At 44.8% G+C, this 27,081-nt stretch overlaps 1 protein-coding gene across 9 annotated transcripts in view; it reads left to right on the forward strand.

Annotated features, from left to right (window-relative positions):
• The window catches only part of SYT17 (synaptotagmin 17), a 110,592-nt gene that overhangs the window by 26,137 nt on the left and 57,374 nt on the right, over nucleotides 1–27,081 (forward strand). Inside the window, exons 2-6 of one of the 9 annotated variants that reach the window (XM_074965380.1) lie at nucleotides 6,760–7,277; nucleotides 14,524–14,541; nucleotides 16,122–16,270; nucleotides 23,241–23,389; nucleotides 23,839–24,458. In XM_074965380.1, coding sequence (XP_074821481.1) covers nucleotides 7,263–7,277; nucleotides 14,524–14,541; nucleotides 16,122–16,270; nucleotides 23,241–23,389; nucleotides 23,839–24,458 — 951 coding nt within the window. In that variant the 5' untranslated portion in view covers nucleotides 6,760–7,262. Of the gene's footprint in view, nucleotides 1–6,707; nucleotides 7,278–9,979; nucleotides 10,234–14,518; nucleotides 14,542–16,121; nucleotides 16,271–23,240; nucleotides 23,390–23,838; nucleotides 24,459–27,081 lie in introns of those variants that run through there. The other 8 variants (XM_074965379.1, XM_074965381.1, XM_074965378.1 and 5 more) reach the window with 8 other exon arrangements.

Genomic DNA, 27,081 nt, shown 5'->3' on the forward strand with positions numbered 1-27,081 from the left:
ACAATAAAAGAACAGGAGGAGAGCAGGCAGTCTGGCAGCTAATTCTTTATTATGTTTTAGAGAGGCAAGGAGGATGTGAGGGATGCAAAGGACGCAACAAAAAAGAGAAATGGGTGGGCAGATAATATTAAACTAGAAAGGGATAATGCTGAGGAAAATTACAGAGAAGAACAGGGACAAAAGAAATATAAAGAATAGCTGGCTATTACCTTCAGGGTATAAGCAAAGGAGCATGTGAAATGGATCTCAGATCTGGAAGTGTGTGTATTCGCAGGTATAGACAGTGTCATTGGAGTAATTTAGAGACTGTCAAGACAGAAGGCCAGGTGACTTGTGGAACTGGGCTACCCTGTCTTTGCCCTCTAGGCCACCTGTTCAAATCCATCCACTTCAGATCTACTGACTTCAGTTCAGTCCCCAGTAGGCATCACAAAAGTCACCATCTCAATGATCATGGCCCCTCAATTCACTGTTTCAGTACAGAGAGGTCAAGGTTTTGCATGAGCTGTGTAGAGTATTCTGTATTGTAGGGGCTAAGTAGAAGCATGGACTGCCTTAGCTTCTTGCAGAACCCTAGATTCTGGTTCTTGTAGAACCTCAGGATTTGAGGCTGAATCCCCTAGTCATTCTGAGGGATATGGGGGCAACCTCTCCCTGCTCCAGAGGGAGTGAGCTGACAGAATTTCCATCAGCTATGTGGCAGTTCTCATAGATGGGAACTAGGGAGAAAGGATTGCCCAGTGGTTGGGGCATTAGTCTGGTACTTTGAAGTCCCAGGTTCAATTCCTTGACCTTCCCACGCTTCTTGGATGACTTTGGGCAAGTCACACAGATTACGTGTGCCTAGATTGTGCCAGCCTGTGGCAGGGAGCCTCCCAGCCCGGGTCGATACTTGGACTTCCGCGAGTGCACTAAAAATAGCTGTTTAAACAGTGCTTTGGAATTACAGCTCTAGCTGGAGCTTGGGACACCACCTCCCTCCCTAAGCTTCGGAGCCTGAGCTCCAGCCTAAGCTGCAATCTAGACACACCCATTGTCTGTCGACCTGGGCTGGGAAACTCTCTGCTGCAGCCTGTATAGACGTACCCATAGTATCTCTGGGCCTCAGTTCCCCATCTGTAAAATGGGGATAACAGTATTTCCTACCTCACAGGGTGTTGTGAAGATAAATACTTTAAAGATTGGGAGGTGCTCAGATACTATGGTAATGGAGGCATATAAATAATAATACGGTAATGGCAGCATATAAATACCTAGGACTGACTTGAAGTAGAAGCTGCAAACACCTGGATACATAAAGGCCAAGTGAGCAGCTGAGGGAGAACTATGCTGGAGTGAAACCCTGCCAGCAGCAGAGCATGTTACTCAATAAACCTCTGGAACAGGGGATATAAATAAGAAGTTAGGCTACGGTGCAGTGAAGCTAGACCTGTCACCGTGGCAGAATCAAGCCCTTTAAAGGGCTGCCAAGAGCAGTGGGCAAGCACCATCTCCAATGGTTTGCCATGTTTAAAAAAATAGCTAGAGTTAGGAGACTTATTTTAAGACCTAATGCTAGCAGATTATTTCAGCAGGCTCAGCAGTAAGGGAACTATGATAAGGGCTCAGCATGGGGAAAAGCAGAGTAAGACCTCCCATCTTATCTTGGACAGACACTTCACTCCCTTACTCTGCCCATTGCTATGTCCGTGCATGCTGCCAATAACCCTTGGCGAGATTCAAACGAAGTAGCCAGCTGATTCTCCTCTTTGCCACCTTCAGTTTGACACTCACCTTTTGCAGTTTACTTGTGCTGCTTTGATGGCAGGAGGCTAAAAATTGCTTTCTAGCTTGGGTTTGATAGTACAATATCTGGTATATTTTATGTACTATGTTTTAATCACGTCTACTGCTGATTCAGATATGCCTAGTTAACATATGCTATACTAGAGGCAGTATTCGCTACCTTATTGTGATGCGAATTCTGTCTCGAGCACATATTCAGAGATATTCACTCGTGGCTTACTATGGGCCTGATTCTCCATGGAAAATCAGTATCGAATTCATATTGAACCACTGATTTAACTGGAGGTACTCTTGATCTGTGTCTGTGCCAATGCAAGTGAGACGAGAATATGGCCAATTGTGTGGAAGTAACTTTTAAAATAGAAAACTTAACGTAGTTTATTTAAAAGTTAAAAATACTGGATTTTCAAGTCTGTATATATTACAGGCACATTCTGTACATGAGAAGGTACAGAGTACATGTTATAAAATATACAGTATGACACATTTCATGCAGCACAGGGAGTCTAAAGGTTATGTTATCATCCTGTGAAATGGAGCTATTTATACTGAATGCTGTAGGAGCTGAGCTTAATCAGCGTACCAGCCAAATGCAGACTTGTAATTAAAGTTGACAATAAATACTTATCTACTGTTTAGAACCAATTTATTCTCTGGACTATAACTGTACACATATGTAAAACTCCTCTATCATATCATGAGAGAACCTAATATAGGAACCTTTTAAAGTAGTCAGTCACCACTGTGAAAAGTTCCTTAATATGGATTCATATACTTGTGCATATTTTTTTAAAACTGGAAATGTCTCAGGGTTTTCGACTGCTGCTCATCATCATAGCATTTGGGCACCTTCCACAGAAAATAAACAACACTAGCAAAGTCCCTAATGGATTTCATGGAGTCTCTCCCTTTTTGGGGTCAAACTGTTTATAGTTTATAAGTATATAAAGCACTTGAAGACTTTTGCCTAAGTAGGAGCAAGAGGAATAATCCCACAGATTTACAAAATATGACTGTCTCATCTTTTACCTACAAAAGTCTCTCTCTCTTTCCCCAGTCCCATACTTATATTCTTTTAAAAATATACCATGAAAATGCAGGACACCAATACACGTGATGTGCCATTTACATAATGTCACGTGTTCTGGTTTAATGTGACTCACTGCTTGATGGTTTCATGAGTTGAAAACTCTATTTTAAAGATGTAAGCCTTTCTTTACTGTATTGTGATATGGGAAAAACCCCATCTATTCATTTATTGTAAGCCCCATTAGGGTGGCAGTGAATCAAGATGAAAATAGTGAAGCTATTCAGAGTAAAGGCTGACATTTTAAATGCTGAGACTTAGAAATATGTTAGTCGTAGAATAAAAAATTCTATTAAACAAGTAATAAAAATTTGAGAAATGCCATGCACCGCAACTTAACTGTGTGCCCAGCACAGCCCAAAACAAGAATAAGAGAGAGAAGTGATTACATTTAAACTATGGGAATTGTGCTTCTGAAACAGGAGCTGTCTTCGGGAGGAAAAGAAATAGTTATTAAAAGAAACCTAGGGCCCATTGCCAGTGTAGACAGTGAAGGTGTTGCCATTGACTTCAGCGAGAGAAGAAACAAGTCTTTAAATATAAACTTTAGTGCTGAAGTCTCCTATAGCAATGCTGCACCTGAGGGACTCTCTCTCACTATATAGGGAGCTATAGTGATTCATATATTTATGTTGCCTAAAATTTTAATAATTTATTTGGAGAGCTCCAGTTCTTCCATAGTTTGCAGCAGGAGATTGAAATGGGGCAGGGTGATAATCCTGGTGTGAGGGAGTTGCCAGTTGAGGTCTCCATGAAAACCCGTTCCAGCTGGGCCTAGTTCTAAACAGCTGACAATTACGATTTCCCATCCGTGTTGTACTCAGCAAGCGGGCGGGCAGCTCAATGTTCCATCAGCACATAGGCCACCCTAGTGTATCGCTTCACCCTGCCACATGCAGCTGAAATTCTGGACAAGACCTGAGCAAAATGGTTTTTATCCTCTTTCCCCTTCAAAACATCCTTTGGTGCAGAGGAAGGTGCACTGGATTAAGACCCAGGAGACCACGATTTAAAGTCACTGCTTCTACCGTCCGATGGCAATAATTCTGTCCCTTCGCAACTCTTATTGAGTAAGGATTGAGAGATTACACTAGCTGGGAATAGGGCTCCTGTATCTAATATGGCAGAGCCAAGTCTCATCCCATTAGCTACACTGTCTCTCAAAATCTGCCATATCTAAGTAATCATCTATGGTCTGTAAAATGGGGCTACTCGTGGATATGTAACCCCCTGTTTCAGTGTGTTATGCATCCTCCTCCAGTGGCTGGTACACGGGCAATAACTGTAAATTCCTGCTGCCTGTTGTTGGGGTTCCAGTAGCAAAGATCTGTCCAGGGTCCAGTGCAAATTCCTGTACGGGTGTACCAGGGCTCGGCTGGAGAGCTTCACGGGGAACCACAGGCAGGAGACTTAAATGAGAGCTTCCCTAAGCCAAGGCCATAATTTGGGATGTGCAAAGGTAGCACTCAAGAAGCGCAGCCCAAAATCTGGCAGAGAATACCCCACCTTGTTGCTGGAGAGCAACAGTAAGGTGCTTTTCTTTGCAAGACAATGACCCAGATAGGCATAGAGAAGTCTGGCCCTTGGTTTCAGTGGGAGCAGGATGAGAGCCTTAGGCACTGTCTGCAAAGCCTCCAACCACTATGGGCACAGAGAGCAGAACTCTAAGAGCTCTGATATAGTTCTTGCGTGTGGTAGCATGCTTGCTGCCTTCCAAGTCGTGAACACGGGCAAAAGTAAAGTTTTAAGAATATAGATTATTCCACATTTGTCTCTTCTCATCTCCATTTAGCACAATTTTTGAAGAACTGCAAGGCATTTCTCTGTCACAGCCAGTTCAAAGTGTAAAATGCTGCCAGATCAGAATGGTGTAACTCTGCAAGGTAGCAGAGAATCAGACCCCTAATATTAAACTTGATTTCTCATGATCTTTTTCCTTTACAAACTTCTGATTAGTAATTCAGCAGTAGGGCAGGATGAAACCAATGTATGATCCCTGATGTTGGGGGTCATGCTTGATGGGGGTCAAAGTAAGAGTTCAAATGCAGTTTCATTTTTGACAACACTGAAATTGCCTGATGGAGAAGGAGGAAAGGATTTCTGACATGCTGTTGGATATTGTTTTCATTTTAGATAAACTATGCAGTTTATATATGACCATTGAGGAAACAGCACTGAGCTAAGTGGGTAAAGCTGTCTAAACTCTTTGGTCATGTCATGTCATATCATATATATAAATCCTTTACATCATGAGAAGTGTGCATGCTAAACTTCAGTCAAGTGATTCTGAAATAGTTGAAATATTAAACAACCGCAGGTGTGTCTCCCCCCTACCCCACCCCCGGGGCGTTACAATGAAAACACTAAATCAACCTAAACGACAATAGGATTATTAGTATTATTGTAACTACAATAGACTAGACTGATGACTAAATGAGAGTTCTCTGTTAAGACTTATCCTTCTCCACTCCCATCCCAATTAGTTTTAAGTCTAGCTGAGCACCTCATATGTCCTTGTTTTTCGTGGCTTGCTTTCTAGTTAGTTATAGTCTATTTAGGAACATCAGACTTGCCATAATAGATCAGATCATTGGTCCATGTAGTCTGATATCCTGCCTCCAGCAATAGCCTTCATCAGATAGTGTAAAAAAAAAAATCCTAGTAAGGTATTATATGCAATGTTAGGCTAAAAATTCCTTCCTTATATGATATGATCTTTAAGATTTTGTTATCCTTATTCTATCTTGTGAACTAATGTTCATAAAATTATCCAGTTCTTTTAAAGATCCAGTCACAATGCATGGTTTGGATGTTTCTGTTACAATTAATTCTACAGTTTAGTCCTTGTTGATTCAATCCTTGTTTTTTGAAGGGGTACAGCAATAATAATGCAGGTTGTTGGTGTCAAATAGTACACCTATGAAAATGATATAAAACTCATATTTAGCTACATTCACTTCCACTAAGACCTGTTAGTTAATAGCACTAGATAAGGTTTTACTAGCACTGTAGTGTACTGCACTCTACCAGCATGTGATATGGGTGTGTTATGAAGCCAGTCTAATCCAGATACAGAGTTGTGTCCTCTCAGTTGATTCGTAAGCTTGGGAAATGTTTTCCAGTTCCCTGAAGTTTTTCACTTTGTCCTCTGGATGTCGCTGTTCTGCTTTTCTGCACAAGACCTGTTGCAATTGCAGCTTTGACACTTGCGTTCCGCTTCCAAAGGAACCTGCGCTCCGCCCCGTAATGCAAACACACGCAATCTACAGACTAGTCCTCTTCATTTATTAATGAATTCTTTTCATTAGCTCTACCAATTACCAATACCACTTTCCCCAAATTAAAAAACCGCAATCAACCTATTGCGGAACAGCTGTAGTGAAATACTTCTTCTAAACCCTTTGTAAGACGGAAAAGGTGTAATTAATACCCGCTTTAATTATAAAAATAGAAGTGAGAGGTGCATGCTGGCAAATCAAATGGTTATTAAGGTGATTGGTTCTTTCAGTATCTTACACGGCAAAATGTACATTACATTGCAGTGCCCTCTACTCATACTTATGTCAGCTTCCTTGTGTACATGAAATGACCGTGTGCGCTGCACATTGACAGCATTCTCTATAGATGGTGGTAGGTACCCTCGGTATGATTTATTGCAGGTCCTTCTGGACACTCATCATGAAAGAGTTTCCTTCAATACACCATTCCCTTTCAATATATAAATATCTAACCTGGTCACACATAATTTGAAATAGGAGCAAGGTTTTTGGTTTGCGGGTGGAAAATTATCACCAATAGGTTTCAGACACGTTTTGCTTCTTGGTCTGTGACAAAAAGGACCCTCCTACATGTTGCTGTTTCAAAGTCTCTTGTCCATCTGGTTGCAGACAGATGGATGATGCTGTTTGCAGGAGATACTTCCCCCGGATTCAGCCTCAGGCTTTAAGTTGGAAAAACAAATCCAAGGAGAGATGCACTGAGAGAGGGGAATCCAGATCTCTGGAAGTGCAAAGTCTGCTGCAGCTGCTGCCCAAGAGGGGGAAATTCACCACCAGCCTACCATAAGGAAGAAGGAAAAGCGGGAAATCAATCATGCAGCAAGTGACAGGCTGACAGAACACATCCCTCGCAGCACAGAGAGCCTGGGAACCCAGAAAACCATACAAGAAATATTAGAAACAAACAAAATAATCAACACCTCTGTGCTTAAAAAAAAATACAGGGAAAGAATCCTTGATCATTATGGAGAGGCAGTGAGCAGCAAGGGGGAGAAGGAATGAACAGTGCTCATCTAGCAAACAAGTCACGTCTTTTTGTTGTTGTTGAGGGCAAAGGGGAGAGAGACGCCATGCTCAGGCTGTGCTGGGAACTAATGTGATACCTAGTGAAGATGGCGTATATACAGGTAGGTCTGAACAGCACTGGGGAGGAAATGTCCTCGTTATCTGGGGAGGGAGGACCACAGGGAACCTGGGTCTGCTCTAACCTGGTTTAGACTCAACTGAATTTATTCGTTGTATGTTCATCCAGCCCAGGTTCGTGATTCCCTCTCCCACTTAATGGGAAACTTGAGAGTTACTTACAGAAAAGGTCAAGTTCTCTAGTGACAGATGCAATCTGTAGCATTATTATTGGTTCTGATTTTTTGCATTCAATAGTAATATTTGCTTCTAATGTATTTAGAAACAAGAACTGTGGCTTACTGGCTGTTGACAATCCCGAGTAGGGTTACAAAACAATCTCTTCCCAGATAAGTTTGGGGTAATTGTACTTGTGACTGGACCTTAATTTAAAAAAGTAAATAAAAGAAATTGAAAGCATCCCTTCTAGCTATGTGTTGGGTGCATGTTCTTTTAAGGTTGTGTTGGTACAAATCAGTAAAACAGAAGGAAACTAACATAGAGTGTGTTTGTGCTAGTGAGATTCTGTGGGTATGAGAGACTTGCATTCATTCAGACATTCACATTGTGCATGTGTGATGTTGGTATCTCTGTGTGATTATCTTTGTGTGTAGCTGTTGTTTATGTGTATGAATGTCTGTATATATGTGTGTGGATGAGACAAATGTTTGATGCCTTATTGCAGTGTGTGGGCAACTGTGCCCTGCTGCACTTCCTGGTGCTTCTCTATGTGCCATGATCCATCTGTTAACTCCAGGGTTCCGTTTCTGGGTCTGAGTTTGGTGTGTGAGCAAGAGCAGGCTGGGAGATGGGAGTCAGAACAGCGAGGGGTGCTCTAGCAACCCGACCCCAGCCCCCATCCATAGTGTTACCATGGATACTTCTCCTAATTGCTGAGCTGAGGGGAGCTTGCAGCTGCTGGACAGCAGGTGGAGATCCAGGCAGAGCAGGCCCTGGGGATGCAAATGGAGGGGGCTTGGGACTCAGCCAGAGGGCATGAAAGGGCAGAGCTTCCTGATATTGTTGGCTAACCATGTGACTCGTAGCCTGCAATCCTTGAAATGCCAGCATGGAAGTGCTCCTCGGGAGGTCATGTGGGGCCTTGAGAACCACATTTATATGTAGCCCCCTTCATCCGTGAGCACTGAAAGGAGGACTCCTGCATGCACTCAGTGATCTCTGTGAATCTAAAACCTAGGGGTCTACTCTACACACACTCTCTGGGATCTCTGGGCCCGTCTGTCTGTGCATCCACATAGAGTCCCCATGCAAAGGTCAAAATGGGGCTAGCCTAACACAGAGGAGACTGAAAAGGGGGTCCTAACTTGCATATGTGACACCCTCCCATTCGGGCACCCCTGCAAACAGCCTATACTGTGATTGTTTCCTCAGTAATTATATTCCCCTTCCCACTACACACAGTGTGTAAGTTTCCTGGAGTACATTCTGCATTGTAATAATGGGTATGGCTAATCCAAGTGTTTAAAAATCATGAGTCAGGTTCCCCTAGACAATTGAGAGATTATAAATATAATAAATGTTGGGTTCTTTTTATTTGCCTTCTGGCATTTAGGAGTCACGTTTTCAAGCATTTCTCGACAGCCCCTAGGGCTAGAAACTTACTTTAAAACGAACAACAATGAAAGTAGTGATTCTCAGGCACTAACAGGAGAGCAGCAGCTGGAGGAGCTGAAGGAAGCTGAGGTGAGCGATGTGGTGGGGGATCCCCCAGCACCCAACATGCAACAGAGCCTACGGAACTGCCTGTCACCAACATGTGCCAGGGGCTTGGGACCAGTCATGTAATGTGTGAAACGCTGGAGTTAGCAGCACTGGCTCAAGGTCTTTTTACTATGTGACAGGCTCCTGGTGAGTTCCCGAGTGGCATTACATGCAGGATTCCCTCCAAGTCCCACCAGTGCATAAGTTCTGGGGATTTCCCCAGCCCGTCGCACACGTTAGCAGACTGGCAGCACATGTTGGTGGCAGGCGGTTCCATCGGCTCTGTTGCACGTGTAGGTGCCAGGGGATCCCTCCCCCATTGCACGGCATCAGCTTCCTTCAGCCCCTCACTCCTTTTCCAGCCTGAGCTCCCATCCTGTGCAGCAGGCAGAGTCACAGGCCAGATTTACAGGGCCCTTCTGGGCGGCCTGCCCCCGACCCAAGAGCTCCCCCGCTTCTCGCCCCCTTCACCAGGCGCGGCGTCTCACCATGCCCAGCGCCTGCCCGGGCTCTGCGAACTCCAGCGGGACTGGGAGCCTCCGCGGCAGCCTCCCTCCACCCCCTGGCGGCTCCCCGGGGCGGCAACACCAGCCGCCGCCCCCTGGCGGGGCCGGTCCCCTCTGGGCTCCAGCTGCCCAGAGCGCAGGGGGCGCTGCTGGGTCCGGGGCTATGCCCCAGTCGCTCTCCGTGGCGGCCCCGGCGCTGAGTGCGGCGTCCCCGGGGGAAGGCGTCGGGCTCCGGCTGGGTCTTGTTCTGCGCCACGTGCTGCTGGCCGGAGGGGGTGACGGTCCGGGCCGCGGGCTGGGAGGCTCGAAGCTCGGGAAGGCTGCCCCGGGAGAGGCGAATGGCGACCCCGGGAAGAGGGAGGGTGGCGGCCGCGGCTGCCCAAGCTGGGGAAATTCAGCCCGAGCTATGCCCAGGAGGGTGCAGCGGGTGACAGGCTGCCAGAGCCCATCCCTCCCCGCCCCGCGCGGCACAGGGAGCCCGGGGCCCCAGGCACAACCTGCCCGAAATCCCAGCGAACCAGACCGCGTCCCCCCCGCCCCGCGCCGGGCTCGAGAAGCGCTGGGGAGGAGGCGCCGAGAGGCAGCGAGCAGCCGGGGGAGCGGGGATGGTCAGTGCTCATCTAGCACACAAGTCACGTCTTTTTGTGCTGTTGAGGGCAAAGGGGAGAGAGACGCCGTGCTCGGGCTGTGCTGGGAACTAATGTGATACCTAGTGAGGATGGCGTATATACAGGTAGGTCTGGACAGCACTGGGGAGGCGATGTCCTCTTTGCCGGGGTGGGGACCCCAGGGAGACCGGGTCTGCTCTAACCTGGGTGAGCGCTCACCTCAATTTACTAGCTGCATGTTCATCCAGCCCAGGCTAGTGATTTCCCCCTCCCGCTTGACGGTAAACCGGGGTGTGCGAGTGAGGTGGTTGCCGAAAAGGTGAAGCTCTCCGGTGACATACACAAGCCTTGAGGCATGAGTGGTTCGGTTTTTTGCATTTGTTTAATAGCAGCGGTCAGCCGATGCATCTCGATTCAGACCAGGACGGTGGGTTGTTGGAAACACTTTGTGGAGTAGTACAGGAGAAGGGTTTGTGGGACTCCTGCCTGTGGTTGGAACTCACCTCCTTCTTAAGAATGAATCTGAACATCCCCTTTTGTGCTTGTTTGTGCGAACTTGTGCGTTTGTGCATCTGACTGGTGATGTATGTATGGGCTTGACTGTGTTTGTGTCTATGGAGGGGGTTGTATGTATAGGTGTGTGTGTGTGTGTGTGTGTATTTAGGTGTGCTTATGTTTGTGCGTGTGTGTCTGTGTATGAGATTGTGCACGGTCTGTGCGTGTGAATGTCAGCATATATGTGAGTTCCTGTGTGTGTGAGAGGTTTGTGATGCCTTCGTGCAGAGTGGCATATACAGGTCACAAAGAGAAGCAGAGCAACAGTTTTTGCAGCTGCCTCTGCTTCTGTTCTATCGCATGTTCAGCGATCCAGCTGTTGACTGCTTGTTCCGTGTCTAGGACTGAATTCAGAGTAGGAGCAAGAGCGGGCAGGGAGATGGGAGTAGGAGCAGCCAGGCGTCCTTTACCAACTCCTCCCCCATCCATCCAGCTGGCATTACCATGGATGCTGCTCCTGAGTTGAGCTTAGGTGGCTGCTGCTGAGGGAGGAGGACTAGGCAGGGCAGCCTCTGGAAGAGGCCTGGGAGGCTCAGGAATCAGCCAGCCAGAAGGTAATGAAAGGGCACAGAGCTTCCCCCAGACTGTGAGATGACCTTGCTACTCACGCTCCTGTGAAACACCAGCAGGGATGGGATGTGCCCCTCACACTGTCATGTGGACCCTTGAGAACGCAGGCTCAGGAACCCCACCTACGTGAGACACCTTCCCCCTACCGTGGAAGCCTAGAAGTGGGGGCTCCCACACATATGGGAATCCTTGCAGAGATTGAAACGCGGTCCCTCACACCGATAAAGGGACCTGCTGTGGACACAGACACAGGGACCCTCACCCCAATGTGGTATACCGACATATTACCACCAACTATGAACTTCAAAACAGGGACCCACTCAACTTGCCCAAGGCCATGAAAACCAACACTCACTTAAAGCTGTCCTTACTTTCCGGGGCTCTTGGGAGCTAGATGGGCAGGGGGCCTCGAGCCCCAAGGTTTGTCACTACTCCCAGCCTGGCCTGTCCATCGTGTAATTGTGCCAGGGTAGAAGGAGCACTTTGGTGGATAGGCTGTTGTGTATATGAGACCCTAATGCTGTAAACTGGGTCCATGGTGTATAATTAAAAATGTAATTTCACCTGCTCCCCTGAATGAGTTTTGATACCCATGGTTTTATAGTTTAAAAACTCCTGGAAGATGTTAGCCAGGAAATCTGGCTTCTTATCTGAGCTCTGCCAATGACTTGGTTTGGTTCTCCACTGCCTTGCATAGTCACTGACAGTGACATCTGTGCACAGTGGATGTAAAATGCTGTTGGGTAAGTCACCCTCTCTTTGGCTCAGTTTCTCATCTCTGAAATGATCATGACAGTAGTGACCTACCTCCCAGGGGTGTACTGACTGCAAATTAGTTAATATTTAAAAAGTGCTTTGAGATCCTGGGATGAAAGATACTATGGTGATCCAAAGCCCAGTGAAGTCAGTAGGGATCTTTGAATTGATTTCACTGGGCTTTAGGTCAGGCTTTGTGTGTGTGTGAAGTATTACGATTTATTGTTTCAAAAGTACATAAGTGACTTAAGAGCACAAGGCTCATTGGCTTTCATTGGGAGTTGTGTTCCTAAGCCAGGCTCTTTTGAAAATGCCACCCTTAATGTTCTTTGCCCTCTATCTGTAATATCAGTGGTGTAGTACTGGAGCCCTGTCATCCCCAACTGACCAAAGTGTACAGAAGCAGAGGGGACATGTATATGTCCATACATGCATGTATGTACGTATATTCACGCTAGAAAAAGCGAGCCCTGGCTGTGCAATATCACCCACCTTAAAAATGCTGGTCACACTTGATTTGGAGGATGCAGGGAACAGCTAAGCACAGCAGTATATGGGGCACAGGGAATGTAAGGGTAAAGATAGCAAAAACAGCCCCACGTATGGCAGATCCTGGAAACCAAGGTAGCAAGGAACAGCTGTCAGCAAGGTCATCAAGCAGCAATGACTGTGCAGGGGCCCCTAGGCCACCATACGCATACAATGTGTTGTTTTGTGATGGGGGTTTGTTTATGGCACCAGGACTCCCAAATGGATTATGCTCCTGGGTTGAAGAGTTGATCTTAGGGTGACCAGATGTCCCGATTTTTATAGGGACAGTCCTGATTTTTGGGTCTTTTTCTTATATAGGCTCCTATTACCCCCCACCTCCTGTCCTGATTTTTCACATTTGCTGTCTGGTCACCCTAGTTGACCTTGAATGGGCAGATCTGGTACAATAAGCCTAGGCTCAGCAGCTGTAAGTTGAGTGGTATTCCTTTTGCATTCCCAGTGGACTAGGCCAATGTCATGGCTGCCTCTATGTGCTGGGTTTGTTCTAGTGTCCATGTTCTTAAACTCCAAGTGAGCTTACCCAGCACCTGCTGGCAATCACATCATTTGTACTCTATAAACCTTTGTCATTCCCCCAGAGCTAGTCCCCCTGTTGCATGTGACTGGCATGAACACAGACAGCTGTTTGTGTTTGCTTTTATTTCATGGATCTGTGCATTTATGTATTTTATGGCACTGGCTGTTCATTTGCTTCTGCTGTGCTATGGTGATTAGTTCCTGCCTGTTGGAGTCTCTGTCGTCACTCCTGTGTGCCTGGCTAGGGTTTCTGCGGGAGTTTGAGCACACAGTCAGGATGGAACTCCAGTTACTTTATGATGGAGTCTGTGGGTAGCATTGCTCATGCTCCTGGGGTCCTGGCTGCCCAAGGACCTATTTTATTTTAAAGCAGATCTAGGTTGTTTTACTTGATGCTTCTCTTGCACGACTGATACATTTTAGCCAGGTGGATTGTCTGATACAGGCCTGCCTGGAGTTACCACACCCCACTCCCTCATGCCACATGGCCTTTTCTCACACTACATGCTGGGCTGTTTGGCTGCAGGGCATGAATCCAATGGATCCGGTTTAATGCAGCATAGAAATTTTAGTGCAGGCTTGGAATAAGCCACACCAGTTTTGTGTGGACCTTAGTATGTAAATTGGGGGATGATAGAACCTGGGGTTTTTAAAAATGATTTTTGGGTGTAGCCATATCAAAATACAGCACTTTTGTCCTTGCATCCTTACCTCATACAGGTGGCAGAATTTTCACTAAGCAATGGTCTGTGAGAACGTGGCGATGGATGTTTGTGTTAAAATGCTTTCTATGGAAGCCATTGTAGAGCTAAATTTAATCTAATCTAATCTAGTTTCTTTTTTAAAAGTTGTATTGTCTATGTTTTCCATAGAGTATAGCCAATAGAAGCTTTTGGGAGAGCAAGCCCCTTAAGAAATGGGAGTACTCAAAAATTAGTGTCCACTTCTGAAACTGTTGGTCTTAATATCTCTGGAGTTGCAACCATTTTTGCCAGAACTGAACTGAGATCAGGGTCTCTATTACCAGGAGCTCGCAGTGTATCTATGACCAGGATGTGGTTTGCTACTGATGCAGTAAATACAGTAGTTGTAGAAATGAAGTAATTTCCTAAGGACACATGAAGAGTGTGGTTGCACATGATGTCTCCTGGGAGGGGGATGGTAGCAGAAGCAATACATACATTTCTCTTGCTGTAAACAGGGGTGAGTGAGAGTGGTGGGATCCTCCTAGGGAAGGGTGAGCAGCAGGAAGGGAAGGGGAGAAGACGACATTGTTGCTCCTTCAGGAGATTCTTCCCCCTCCCCTAAAATTAATTACGACAAGCTTGGGAAATAGCATGTCCTGAGAAATTAAAGAAATTGTTCTCTGGCTGATGCTAATTTAGAGTTATTTGAGCATTGCTAAACTGGTTTTGTCTTTTTCATTTTGTTCCCCTTTGCTTCATCATGGATATCTAAAAGGACAGTTGGAACCGATAAATGAGGTGAGTTAATCTGATGATTCATTCCCTATTCTGTCTCATCTCATCGTCCAGAGGAGATTGTCCTGCATTTTCTGAATCTTTTCTAATGCCGTAGGTATAGATGGTACGCCAGATTCCTTGCTTTGTGGCTTTTCTGATTTCTGGGGTTCATTTATAGAAAAATTAATCTTTTCGAATACCGGAAAAATTCAGTTTTTTTATAGGTGTGGAATAAAATTTTGTTTTACTATCAATCTGCTACTGTCCTCTGCAGCCCTGTGCTCCCAGTGAAGGCCTCCCAGTGAGTGCGGACTGCTTCCTTGTACAGACAGTGTTGAACACTGCAAACATGATACAATTCAATAATTTCTAGTACAATTTTAAAAAGGCTATTCTCAAATTTTGACTTTGTGAGGGTTTCATAATGCATTCTGGGTTTTCACCTATCACTGAGTACAGATAGCTAGAATCTGTCTGTCTGTGTCCCATGTACTGCTCTGCAAGCCTTCTTACAAACACTTTCTTCTCCCCCCACCCCTTACCTGGGAAAGGTGGGTAGGGGTGGATGGGGAATGAGCAGAACCCTGGCTTCATGCCTCCTTCCTTCTCTCTCCAGTGCACCAGCAAGCTGAGCTTAGAGGGTGTGGTGGGAGTGGGGTAGTTATTTGTCGTTGGTATAAGCCACCAGCAAGTTTATACCCTCTTGACGCAAGGGGGAGAAGGAAGGGAACTGTGGCTTCCTCAGACAGTTCCTTTCTTGGGATGTACTTCTCCCTTGCTATAAATGTATACACTTAGCCTGCGTATATTTATATGTTACGTTATAATGTTATAAACATATATACGCAGGCTAAGTGTATACATTAACCTGTGTACATTATTACATATATATATAATGTGTGTGCATGTAATAAATGTAATAGCACTGTTAGGGAGTTACTACTGCCACCATACAAAATTCTGTTCTCCGGGGCACTTCTATACTCACCGAGGGCAAATAACGTTTTTTAAAAAAATCATTAGCTTTTTCAATAAATTAATCATCATAGTAAGAGTCAGGCAAGATTTTGTACCTAGGCTGATACATTTTGCTGACAAATTTGAGGCTGTAATACTGCATGTATGGAGCATATGAATATCATATGGTTACATGTCTACAGTATTAAAATACCTTCATATTGTTGTGTTAGGTTTTTTCAGCTGTGCAACAACTTGTGAAATTAAATTGAGGTCTTCAGTTTTTTCTTCTCTCTGCCATGCATTTGTTGATATATTAGTTTGTTAATGTGGGTGAAATAATGGGCATGTTTCTGCTCTAGCATATTGTTATGGCATAGTGTTTTGTAAATCGCTCTCTCGCCCACGTACATAATAATTCTATAAAAGAAAATACCTGCAGTGAATGTTTATTTCCCTGCCTAGTTATGGCTTCAGTGAGATTGTGCCAGTAACTGCACGGCACTTGTCTGTTTATATAAATGGAATAAATATAGTTCCAAATGTTCTGCTGCAGAGACACAAAACATAAATACAGCTGAGTGTTATTTCTCACCGATGATCTACTGTTTGTAATCTTATTCTTTGGTTTCCAATGGCCTCAGGGTCTGCTCTCTAGACTCTTGGATCTCTTGCTGTGCAGATGGACTTGTAGAAATTGTTGTCAGAAGTGTTTTGACTGTAGCTGTTGTCAGTCGAGCGAAGATGAAGTTGAAATCCTGGGACCTTTTCCTGCACAGACGCCAGCCTGGCTGTAAGTTTAGATGTGCATATTAAGCAAATGTTATCTCCAGTTTATAGCAGGGTGACAAAGGTAATGTTATTTTGGCTGTGGTGAGGGCATAAACATGAGGCCATAAGAATCCAAAAATGCCACACACCTGGCTAATGGCATATATACAAAAAGAGATTCGTGGGAAGAGTCGGTGTTAGGAGTGTATATACCTATATAAAGAGTGCATGTAACTGCAGCAAAGCTAAACAACATGTCCTGCTAATTCAGGTAGCTGGATTCTTTGAAATATAGCTACCCCAATTCTTAAGTCAGAAACTATCCTGCAAGCCAACACAGCAAGTTGGTAATTGACCTAGCTTTGTATTCCATGCTGAGAACAATACATTTCATTTGAATTTTTGTTGAATCTCTAAATTGGACTGTTTATTTTGAGCTCTTTAGCCCTTTGATTGCTGTAATTTTCCAGACTGCCAGTCAAGTGACTATGTAGGAGGACCTATATTTATTATTTTATTATTACTTAGAGCATGCACTGTATTTTATGAACACATAACAGACAAGGTTCCTACCAGAGGAGCTTATGATCTGCCTTAACCATAGATAGACATACAGTATGTAATACACCAGATAACTGTTCAGACAGATAGGGGTTCAGGCACAGGCCCTAATTCGGCAATTTGTTGCATGTTGGTGAGCCCATGCAGAGCCCCATGGAAAATGGCTGAAATCACACTTAACTTTAGCTATTTCCAGGATAAATCTGTATTCTTAGGAAGGCTTAGGTTGGTTGTAAGATATCATTCTAGGCAGAAAAATAGCATACAATCAGCATTCACTGAAACTAAACAATATCTACTAGAATGTTTTTGAGGCTTATAAGAGTAAGAAATAGATACTGATCTTATTAATGTTAGTCTGATTTAACCAGGCTAAAGGGGGAACCTTACAAAAACACCAAGGTGACATAAGAGAGTATATCCCCTAGAAAAACTGAATTTCTAATGGGACTTGTGTTCCTGTGTCACTTAAGTGCTTTTAAAATCTGATCCTAAAACAACAACAATGTCAAAGCAGTTTACAAGGGAGGCCAGTATTGTTATCCCCATTTTGCACCTGGGGAAACTGAAGCACCGAGAGGCGAAGTGACTTACCCAAGGTCACCCAGCAGGCCACTGGCAGAGCAGGAGCCTTAGTGCCAGTTCAGTGCTTTAGCTGCAAGGCCTCACTGCCTCCCATAGCAGCAGAGTAATTGCTACTCAAGAGTTAAATGTGTAATGTGCTTCTGAAACCACAACAGGTGAGGTGCCCCCTTAATTGCTTCCCTAATGCACCACATTTCGCTGTGTTGCTGGACGACAGCTAGGAAGACGTGATCAGTATCATTCTCCCCTGGGAGCTTCCTTGCTTTCATTTTTTTTCCCTGCCAGATCTGTCAGGTTTGTGTGTAAATGGTATATAAAATTCATCCTTTTCTGTTTGAATTACAGTATCTTATTTATTGTTTTGAATTAGTGTAGAAAGAAGGTGCAGAGAGGTTAGCAGTAGAGCTTTATAGTGGTTCTTAAACAGGGAGCAGTTTTTTAAGGGTCAGAATTATGCTTTGAAACTCATTTATCTGCAGCTAATGGGAACTGGAAATAAAATCACTGCTAAATAAGGAAACATCGTGTGCAGGTGAACAAAATGATGAGACCACTTTATTGGACTTAGAAAGATACGCTCCAGAAATGATCGAGTACTTGGGGACAAGTGGCTAGGCTTAGTAGGGGCTCCAAGAAGGGGTGGGATAGAAGAAATCTTCACTTGATCTGTGGAGTGGCAGGCCCTGAGTAGGGTTGCCAGGAATGCCCAGTCGAAAAGGGAACCTGGTGGCAGTGCCGACCGGGCCATTAAAAGTCTGTTCAGTGGTGCTGTGGGTCTAAGGCAGGCTAGTCTCTACATGTCCTGGCCCTGAGCTGCACCCTGGAAACAGCCAGCAGGTCCAGCTCCTAGGCAGGGGGGCCATGGGGCTCTGCGTGCTGCCCCCGCCCAGAGCACTGGCTCCGTACTCCCATTGGCTGGGAACTGTGGCCAATGGGAGCTGGGGGGCGGTGCCTGTGGGCAAGAGCAGTGTGCAGAACCTCTTGGCCCCCTGCCTAGGAGCCAGACCTGCTGGTCTCTTCCGGGGCACAGTGCGGAGCCCGGACAGGCAGGGAGCCTGCCTTAGCCCAGCTGCACCACTACCTGGGAGCCGCTCGAGGTAAGCCCATGCCCCAGCCCTGAGGCCCCCTCCCGCCCAAACAGAATGTTGGGAATCATGAAGAAAGGGATAGATAATAAGACAGAAAATATCATATTGCCTCTGTAGAAATCTATGGTATGCCCACATCTTGAATTCTGCATGCAGATGTGGTTGCCCCCATCTCAAAAAAGATATATTGGACTTGGAAAAGGTTCAGAAAAGGGCAACAAAAATGATTAGGGGTATGGAACAGCTGTCACACGAGGAAAGATTAATAAGACTGGGACTTTTCAGCTTGGAAAAGAGGTGACTAAGGGGGGATATGATTGAGGTCTATAAAATCATGACTGGTATGGAGAAAGTAAATAAGGAAGTGTTATTTACTCCTTCTTATAATACAAGAACTAGGGGCCACCAAATGAAATTAGTAGGCAGCAGGTATAAAACAAACAAAAGGAAGTATTGCGTCACACAGCACACAGTCAACCTGTGGAACACCTTACCAGAGGACGTTGTGAAGGCCAAGACTATAACAGGGTTCAAAAAAGAGCTAGATAAATTCATGGAGGACAGGTCCATCAATGGCTATTAGCCAGGATCGGCAGGGATGGTGTCCCTATAGCCTCTCTTTGCCAGAAGCTGCGAATGGGCGACAAGGAATGGATCACTTGATGATTACCTGTTCTGTTCATTCCCTCTGGGGCACCGCATTGGCCACTGTCAGAAGACAGGATACTGGGCTAGATGGACCTTTGGTCTGACCCAGTATGGCCGTTCTTATGCTCTTCTGCACCCTAAACCCCTCATCCCCAGCACCACCCCAGAGCCTTCCCCCCCCCAGCTGGAGCCCTCACCCTACCTGCACCCTAATCCCCTGCCCCATCCCAGAGCTCCCTCTCATACCCTGAACACCTCATCCCCGGCCCTAACCCACAGCCCGCATCCCAAGCCAGAGCCTTCCCGCACCCCAACCCCTGCTCCAGCCCAGTGAAAGTGAGTGAGGGTGGGGGAGAGTGAGCCACCAAGGGAGGGGGAATATAGTGAGCGGGGGGGGGGGGCGGGACCTCGGGGAAGGGGCAGGGCTAGGGTGTGCGGTTTTGTGCGATTAGAAAATGGCAACCCTAGCCCTGACGCAGTAATTCCAACCATCTCTGATTCTCCCCATGTGGCCACTGGGGCCGTGTAGTGGTAGATCCCCCACCTCTGGGCTTCTGTTCCTTCTCTGGCCCCCTGCTAACCCACCTGTGTGGTGATTCTTCAGTTCCTTTGGGGAGCTGGACTTTGCAATGTGGACCCCCTTTGTGGGCTCCAGAAGTACTCCCTTCCACCTATGTCATGGATCCGTGCCGGTTCAGCTGCCTCAAGGATCCTTCCTGGATAACTTTTGCCATAAATAATAGTGGAAAATTATATTAAAGGGCCCTATTCTGCAATCCTTTCTTATGCTGTTTTACATATAGTCAGGCCAGCAGCCCTCTAGGGACTATCAAAGTCCTCAGCTCTTATGATATTTTCACAAATCTTACAAGTTTAGGGTTTGGTTTGGTTTGTTTTTTTAAAAAAATTCTTGTCTCTAGAAGCTGGGCAGCAAAATGCTTCAAAATGGCTGCTGTCTCCCATTGCTTTTCATGTGACTGAACCCAAGATGCCCTCAGCTAAAATGGTAGCTTCTGTTTCCTGTATGCAGCCCGGGGATAGGGGAAAGTATGGTGGTGGCGGCGGCAGCTGAGTTTATCCAAGGAATATGAAGGAAGGGGGGCTGAGAGAGACTAAAGGAAAATGGGCATAGGGAAGGAGATTTGGGGGTATGCTGGGAGAATGTGGGTGACTGAGGGGAAAGGGAGAGAATATATGTATAGGGGGTAAGGAGACTGAGAGGGGAGGGCTGGAAAGTTGGAGAGGAGAATGGAGAGGGACAGAATGACACCTCAGGAGTTAAAAGAGAGAAGTGGTGTCCTTTGCCTGGTCTTGTTGTTTTGGGTGCAGGGAGGTTTCTAAATGTTTGGAGTTTGCAGTACTGCACTCATCACATGAGTAAGTGCTACTCAACATGAGTAAGAGTTGCAGAATTGAGCTGTGAATGAGCTATTTTAATGTGTATATGTATTTCAAAACTGCTCCGAGGTCTCGTTACACTAATTGTTTTTGCATGGTAGATGTTTCCATACTATAGTGCTGGGCAGCAGTATAACACCTTGAATTAGGACCTGGATTTAAAAAGATTCACATTCTGCCTCAATGTATTGAGTTTGGGGAACAAGTACATTTCTTGTGTTGCCCTTTCTCCCTGCCCCTTCCCCCCCCCCCCCCAAAAAAAAAAAAAAGTATCTAAAAATGCCTGAAGGCTCACAACTAAGAGTGCCTAATCCTCTTATCCTTGTCCACCTAACATGGCCATTGCTGTCATATGGGGCGTGCTTTTCCCTCACACCCAATCCTTCTCATGGTCTCTAGATGAATGGGAGCAATCTTGTTAATGTCTGCATCGATCCTCCATTCTTTGCATCAGCAACATTCCCATATGTTGTAGTAGAAGCTCTGGGTATGCTAGGGAAGCAGGATTGGGCCCAACTGCTGTGAAATTAAGTAATTTATTTTGGTAGATGTTGACTTTTTGCACTTCCTGAATTTTTACAGCACCCTACAACGTCAATGTTAAAAGAAGTATGTTTAGCTTGCTGAAGCAAATCTAATTGTATTGACTTGCACACATGGCAATCCTTATTGTTATTTCATAATTATTGTTTGCTTCCTAGCCTTAGGAAAAAAATTGGGAGGGAATTGGGATGCTTGTCAGCTCTGCATCTTATGAAATCTCCTACATAAAAACTCGAAGATAAATACTGTGTGTTCTGCAAGGTTAAACTGAAATTAGAGCTCAATTCTCCTTACCAAAGGTTCTGATTAAATACGAACAGAGCTATTCCAAACACAGCCAAAGTTTATTTGAGGAAAAATTATCGTGGTTTGGTAGCAATTTCCCTGCAAAAGGTCACCTGCTTGTTACTTAGTTAATTCACCGTTATGTTTAGCACGTGTAAAATATCCTTAATGATTTTTTTCTGATTCTTTTTGCCCCTGCTTTGCCCCCCATTCTGTAGGTTTAATTTTCAGGCATGTGAATCATAATAAGTATGTTCAAATCCGTTTCTTGGCATGAAAATCAGACTTTTATGCTCCTAAATATTGATTTTTATATCCAGTTGAAGGATTTGAGCAACCTGTGTTTGAAAGTTGGGTATTATCTGTCCATTTAATGTATGTTTTTAATTTTCTATCAAAAATCTATTAAATATCAATGGACTGTGAAGCTCAGGTGGGTTCAGCTCTCCAAGCACCACAAGATCCAGATCTGAACTTCTTCCCCCAAACTTGGGGGAGAGGTAGATTCAGATCTGGAATCCATTTTTAGTCTATTCCTAAATTTGGTTTTAGATTTTTGAGTTTACTACTTGCTACAGAATATTATCAGCCTAGTTTCATTAGTGGTTTGTGAGGCCAATGATTCAACATATGCATCTTATACCTGGCATAGCCAGAAATATAGAAAGAATGAATGAGGAGCAAAATTCAAGCACTGCTCCTATCTGATTTGCTTACTTCATGCTGAACTTTGGCTGTGCCCAATTTCTATTTTCTGAGTGTTCTTTTGTCTTGTGGCTTAACCAGAAAAGTGTATTTTATCTTGGTACACTATAAAGAATGGAATACTGTTTTTTAAAAAAAAAAGTGAGATTCTGATCTCAATTATGTCAGTATAAAATTGTTCTTCCATTGACTTCATTGGACATATTCCAGACTGTTACCAGTGCAACTGACATTAGAATCTTGAACTATAGACTTTTGTTCGTGTCTGCTCTTGCTCTTCTTTGAGGGGAACACTTAAGAGGTTCTGATTTGTTCTGTTTAATGTGAGTTGCTGCAATCTGTGGGAGGCTGAGATTTTCACTGAGTTTACTTTATGTAGAAGATTTAAATTGACAAGGGGATTGCTTGTGGACTTTTGTATGATCCCATTCTCAAAATCACTTTGTGCATTTTAAACCTTCACAAAGTTTCAGTGAGGGGTGTGTAACCTTTCTTGCTTATTTATATATCTCCCACAAATAAAACAAGATATAGCAGAATTATTGTCTTATCCAGTTATGCAAAAGAGTGAATAAAAAGGGGACAGGAACTGCTTAAAAGGTATGTCAACAAATCCTGCTTTACAGGGCCACATTTCCAAAACTTAATGCCTCATTTACCACCATATATTGATATTAAACATGATGTGAGAAGATTGATCATGGTTATTTCCCATGCTATTAATAATGTGACTATCTGATCCTAATGAAAGCCATAATTCCAGGACTATATCCTAAATATACAGCAGTAAGTAATGGTATAAATATTTTCACTACATAAATCAATAATGCCACAAGGTCTGTATCGCATGCATGTATTTGAAACATGAGCACATCTGTATAGATGTGTGTTAAAGTGCATACTGGTGTATATCCTTACTGTTGCTAGTAAGCTTCATTGCATTTTAAGAAGTATGAAAGACAAAAGAAAGGATAGAGAATCCATGCTTTGTAGGGCCCTGAAGCCACAGAGCTCAGCACTCTTCTGTTTTCCAACTAGATCTGAAAATAGGCTCTAGCATCCATGATATTCATCCAGGGTTCAATCTAAAGTATCAGAGAAGAGGGCTTTTTATCCTGTTCATTATGTGTACAGTACACTTACTGGATTCACACATCCAGAGGTCTTTCATTTTCACAGGATAAGCAATCAAAATGAGGACAAAGATGGAGACTCTGATAACACAACCAGTGAGCCGCCTCCAACTCCTCAAGACTCTTCTCCTGACAGAAGGCGATCATCTTCAGATACATCACGGTCCACTTACAGCCTCACAAGGCGGATTTCAAGTAAGGCTGTCAGCCGTACAATATTAACGTAATTTCCCAAGTAGACCAAAGCTTAGGTTAGTGCCTGCTTTTAGAGAGAGATCCAAGTCAAGCCTAAGGTATGTTGATTAAAATCCTAAACTGTTCCACAAAGAGACTGTGAAAGGGGCCAAACTTATATTTTTGCTAAAGGATGAATGAGGCAGAATCACAGAGTTAGACAGGGGTAGGGGGCAGACATCTATTTGATGTTTGCACTTAAATATTAACTAGTTATGATATTATTATTGTTTGTTTTATTATTTGTGTTGAGATAGGCCCCAGTCATGGGCCAAGACCTCATTGTGCTGGGCTTTGTACAAACAGAACAAAAAGACAGACTGTAAGAGCTTTGGGGCAGAGACTAAGTTGGGATATAATCACATCTTTCCAGTTACCGACATTGCTATTTGTATGTTTCTTTTGCCTAGGTCTAGAATCGAGAAGGCCAAGTTCTCCACTAATTGACATTAAACCTATTGAGTTTGGAATTATAGGAGCTAAAAAAGAAATAGTTCAGCCATCTGTCTTGAGAAAAACATATACCCCAGATGACTATTTTAGAAAATTCGAACCAAGACTCTACTCTCTTGACTCTAATAGTGATGACATGGACTCCTTGACAGATGAGGAAATCTTATCGAAGTACCAATTGGGCATGCTGCATTTTAGCACACAGTATGATCTGTTGCATAATTATCTAATAGTGAGGGTAATTGAGGCTAGAGATCTGCCTCCTCCAATTTCGTATGACGGTTCAAGACAAGATATGGCTCATTCCAACCCTTATGTCAAGATCTGCCTCCTTCCAGATCAGAAGAACTCCAAGCAGACAGGAGTAAAACGCAAAACCCAGAACCCAGTGTTTGAGGAGAGATACACCTTTGAAATCCCATTTTTAGAAGCCCAAAGAAGAACTCTACTTTTAACCATAGTGGATTTTGACAAATTCTCACGCCACTGTGTCATAGGCAAAGTGTCAATGCCATTAAATGAAGTTGACCTTGTGAAGGGCGGACATTGGTGGAAGGCCCTTGTTCCCAGTTCGCAGGTAATGGAATTTATAAGGCGGTTATTATGTAATATTTCTACTTTGTTTTTGTGGTTCCTTTGCTTGTTTGGGGTTAATGAGTGGTTTTTAAATAGCCATGATCATTCTGTACTAAAGCACCCTCTAGATTGACAAGGCATTGGATCTGATTCTAGTCTTGCTTATACCTGTATTACACTGGTGTAAATTCAGTGACATTCTTTTTGGTTGACATTGGTGTAAGACAGACCTGAACCAAGCCCACCATTTTGGCTTTAAAAGAACATTATCATAAAGGAGATGAAATTAGAAATTATTGTGCATAATGGAAACGGCTGGAAATTCATTTGTGAATCTGCAACTTCTGGGAGATCCTTTCTTGCAGATGCAGGTTCATGGATAAATCCTTCCCTGCTGTGGGCTGTGCTCGCTGTCACTGAGAGCCACTGTAGGGCAGTGGTGGATAACCTGCGGCCCGTAGGTTGTCCACCACTGCTGTAGGGAGTTTATCCAGGCTAGAAAAGCACTACTATGATCAAAACAGACCAATGCTTTGGGTGTGCGTGTGTGTCTGTTTTGCCATTGATATCTGCACAGTTCGTTTGTGAGCAAATACATAAGAGACTAGTCCTCTTTGAGACATCTTGGTAGTCCAATTGTCAGAGGATTCTTCTTGCGTTTCTATACAGACCTATCTAGAAACATGTGGCCAAAGATCGGTGAGGGTGAGAGGGAAGTTGAATGTGCAGCATATTCGATTGGATTGTAATGACACTCTGCACGTGTGCATGTTCTAATCTTCTCGCTGGGCTAGCCCCTGCCCTGTGATGTGTTGAGGGGGAAGATGGTGTAGGGTTCTTCGTCTTCCCATATCCTCTCTCAGGAGCATTGGGGCAGGGTCTCTCCCCTTACTACTCACAAGAGTGTTAGGAAAAACTCCTGGCCAGTGCACCAACCCCACTATGGCCCTCAATGGGATGACAAGCTGGCTTGCGGGAGTGCCTAGTTCCCAGGCTAGTTAGCAAGTATGCTGCAGCTATTAGCAGCCGCTAGCGTAAGGGTACATGCTACTCGGGTAAAAGAAGAAACAAATGGCAGTGCATTGCACTACTTCATCTTGAACCAGCCTGCCCTGCATAGCTATGTCTTCTCCCTATCCCCTGCACAGCTGCTAATGCTAAGGGTAGGAGTTTGCCCTGAGCTTAAGAGACACTGCTTTAGCATTAGTATAATACACTTCGATCTCTCTCTCCTCTCTCGTCACTTGGTGTGATGTGTGATTTGTCAGTCTTTTGGGTAAAGCTCTGACTGATCTCTCTGGTGGCTAACAGCACCTAAACATTCACAGAAGGCCAATATAGCCATGGATAAGGGTTTAGTCAGATTCTGATCTCAGGCATGCTGGTGTAAATCTGAAGTAATTCCACTGATTTCACTGGCATTACTCCCAGTTTTACACTGTTGCAACTGAGGACAGAATGTGGCCCAGATGTATAACTTGAGTTCAGAAAGCTGCAAAATTAAAATCTATTGAGGCAGTATTTATGTCCAAAACCCCAAAGCCTTGGGGCCTGATTTTTCATTTTCTGGCACCTTGTGTAGGCATGTGCACCTGTGCAAAGTGGTTGGAAAGTGTTTTGCACTCCCTTTGCTCTAACCTTGCACTGCTATAAATGCACAAGGCAGTGGACAATCAGGCCCTTGATTTCTCAATATTATTTATTTATTATGATGCAGATGACTAAGGTGTGTTTTATAATAAAGCTAGTAGCATGATGACATTAACAATAACACTTTTTGTAAATGCATAGGGAAAAATTCTTTCACCAACCAAACTGAGTAGCTCCGTGGGTGAAAATGAGAGCAGTGTTCAGCTCCACTGGTTAGAGTCTGATATCGGGAGGGGCGGTAGAACAGCCCAAGAGCTCTGTGTTTAAATGCACAAGCCATTTAACCAGCCTTACAGGGCTTATCTTGCATCCTATCGCTTGTTCTCCCAAGTCTATATTTACAAATACCTATAGCTAAACTCTGCCCTCAGATACATGTGTGCAGTTCCCATTGCTGTCAGTGGACATCCCATCGGTGTATCTGAGGGCAGAGGGCCAAATTTTGTTCTCATTTATAGCCACGCAAACCCATTGCAGCCCTGCATTTTTTTTTCTCCCCTATGATTAATGCTTGGTAGCACATTCTGAAACTCTATGATGTATATCAGGGGTCTCAAACTCAAATGACCATGAGGGCCACATGAGGACTAATGCATTGGCCTGAGGGCCGCATCACTGACTCCACCCCTTCCCCGAAGTCCCCACCCCAACTCCGCCCCTTCCCTGCCCCCAGGGGGACAAGGAGGAGATGCAGGGTGTGGCGGGGGCTAAGGGCACGGAGTTGAGGTGCAGGGGGCTGAGAGCATAGGGTTGGGGTGCAGGAGGGGTGCAGCAGGGGGCTCAGAGCATGGGGTTGGGGTGTGGTGTGTAGGAGGGGTGCGGGGTGTGGGCTCTGGCCTAGCGCCGCTTACCTAAAGCGGCTCCGGGGTGGCAGCAGCACGCACCGGGGCCAGGGCAGGCTCCCTGCCGGCCCCGGCCCCGCTCTGGGAAGCAGCTGGAACTACATCCCTGCGGCCCCGGGGGCGGGGGAGGGG

The sequence above is a fragment of the Natator depressus genome, chromosome 10 (genome assembly GCF_965152275.1).
Source record: "Natator depressus isolate rNatDep1 chromosome 10, rNatDep2.hap1, whole genome shotgun sequence".
Taxonomy (NCBI): Eukaryota; Metazoa; Chordata; order Testudines; family Cheloniidae; genus Natator; species Natator depressus.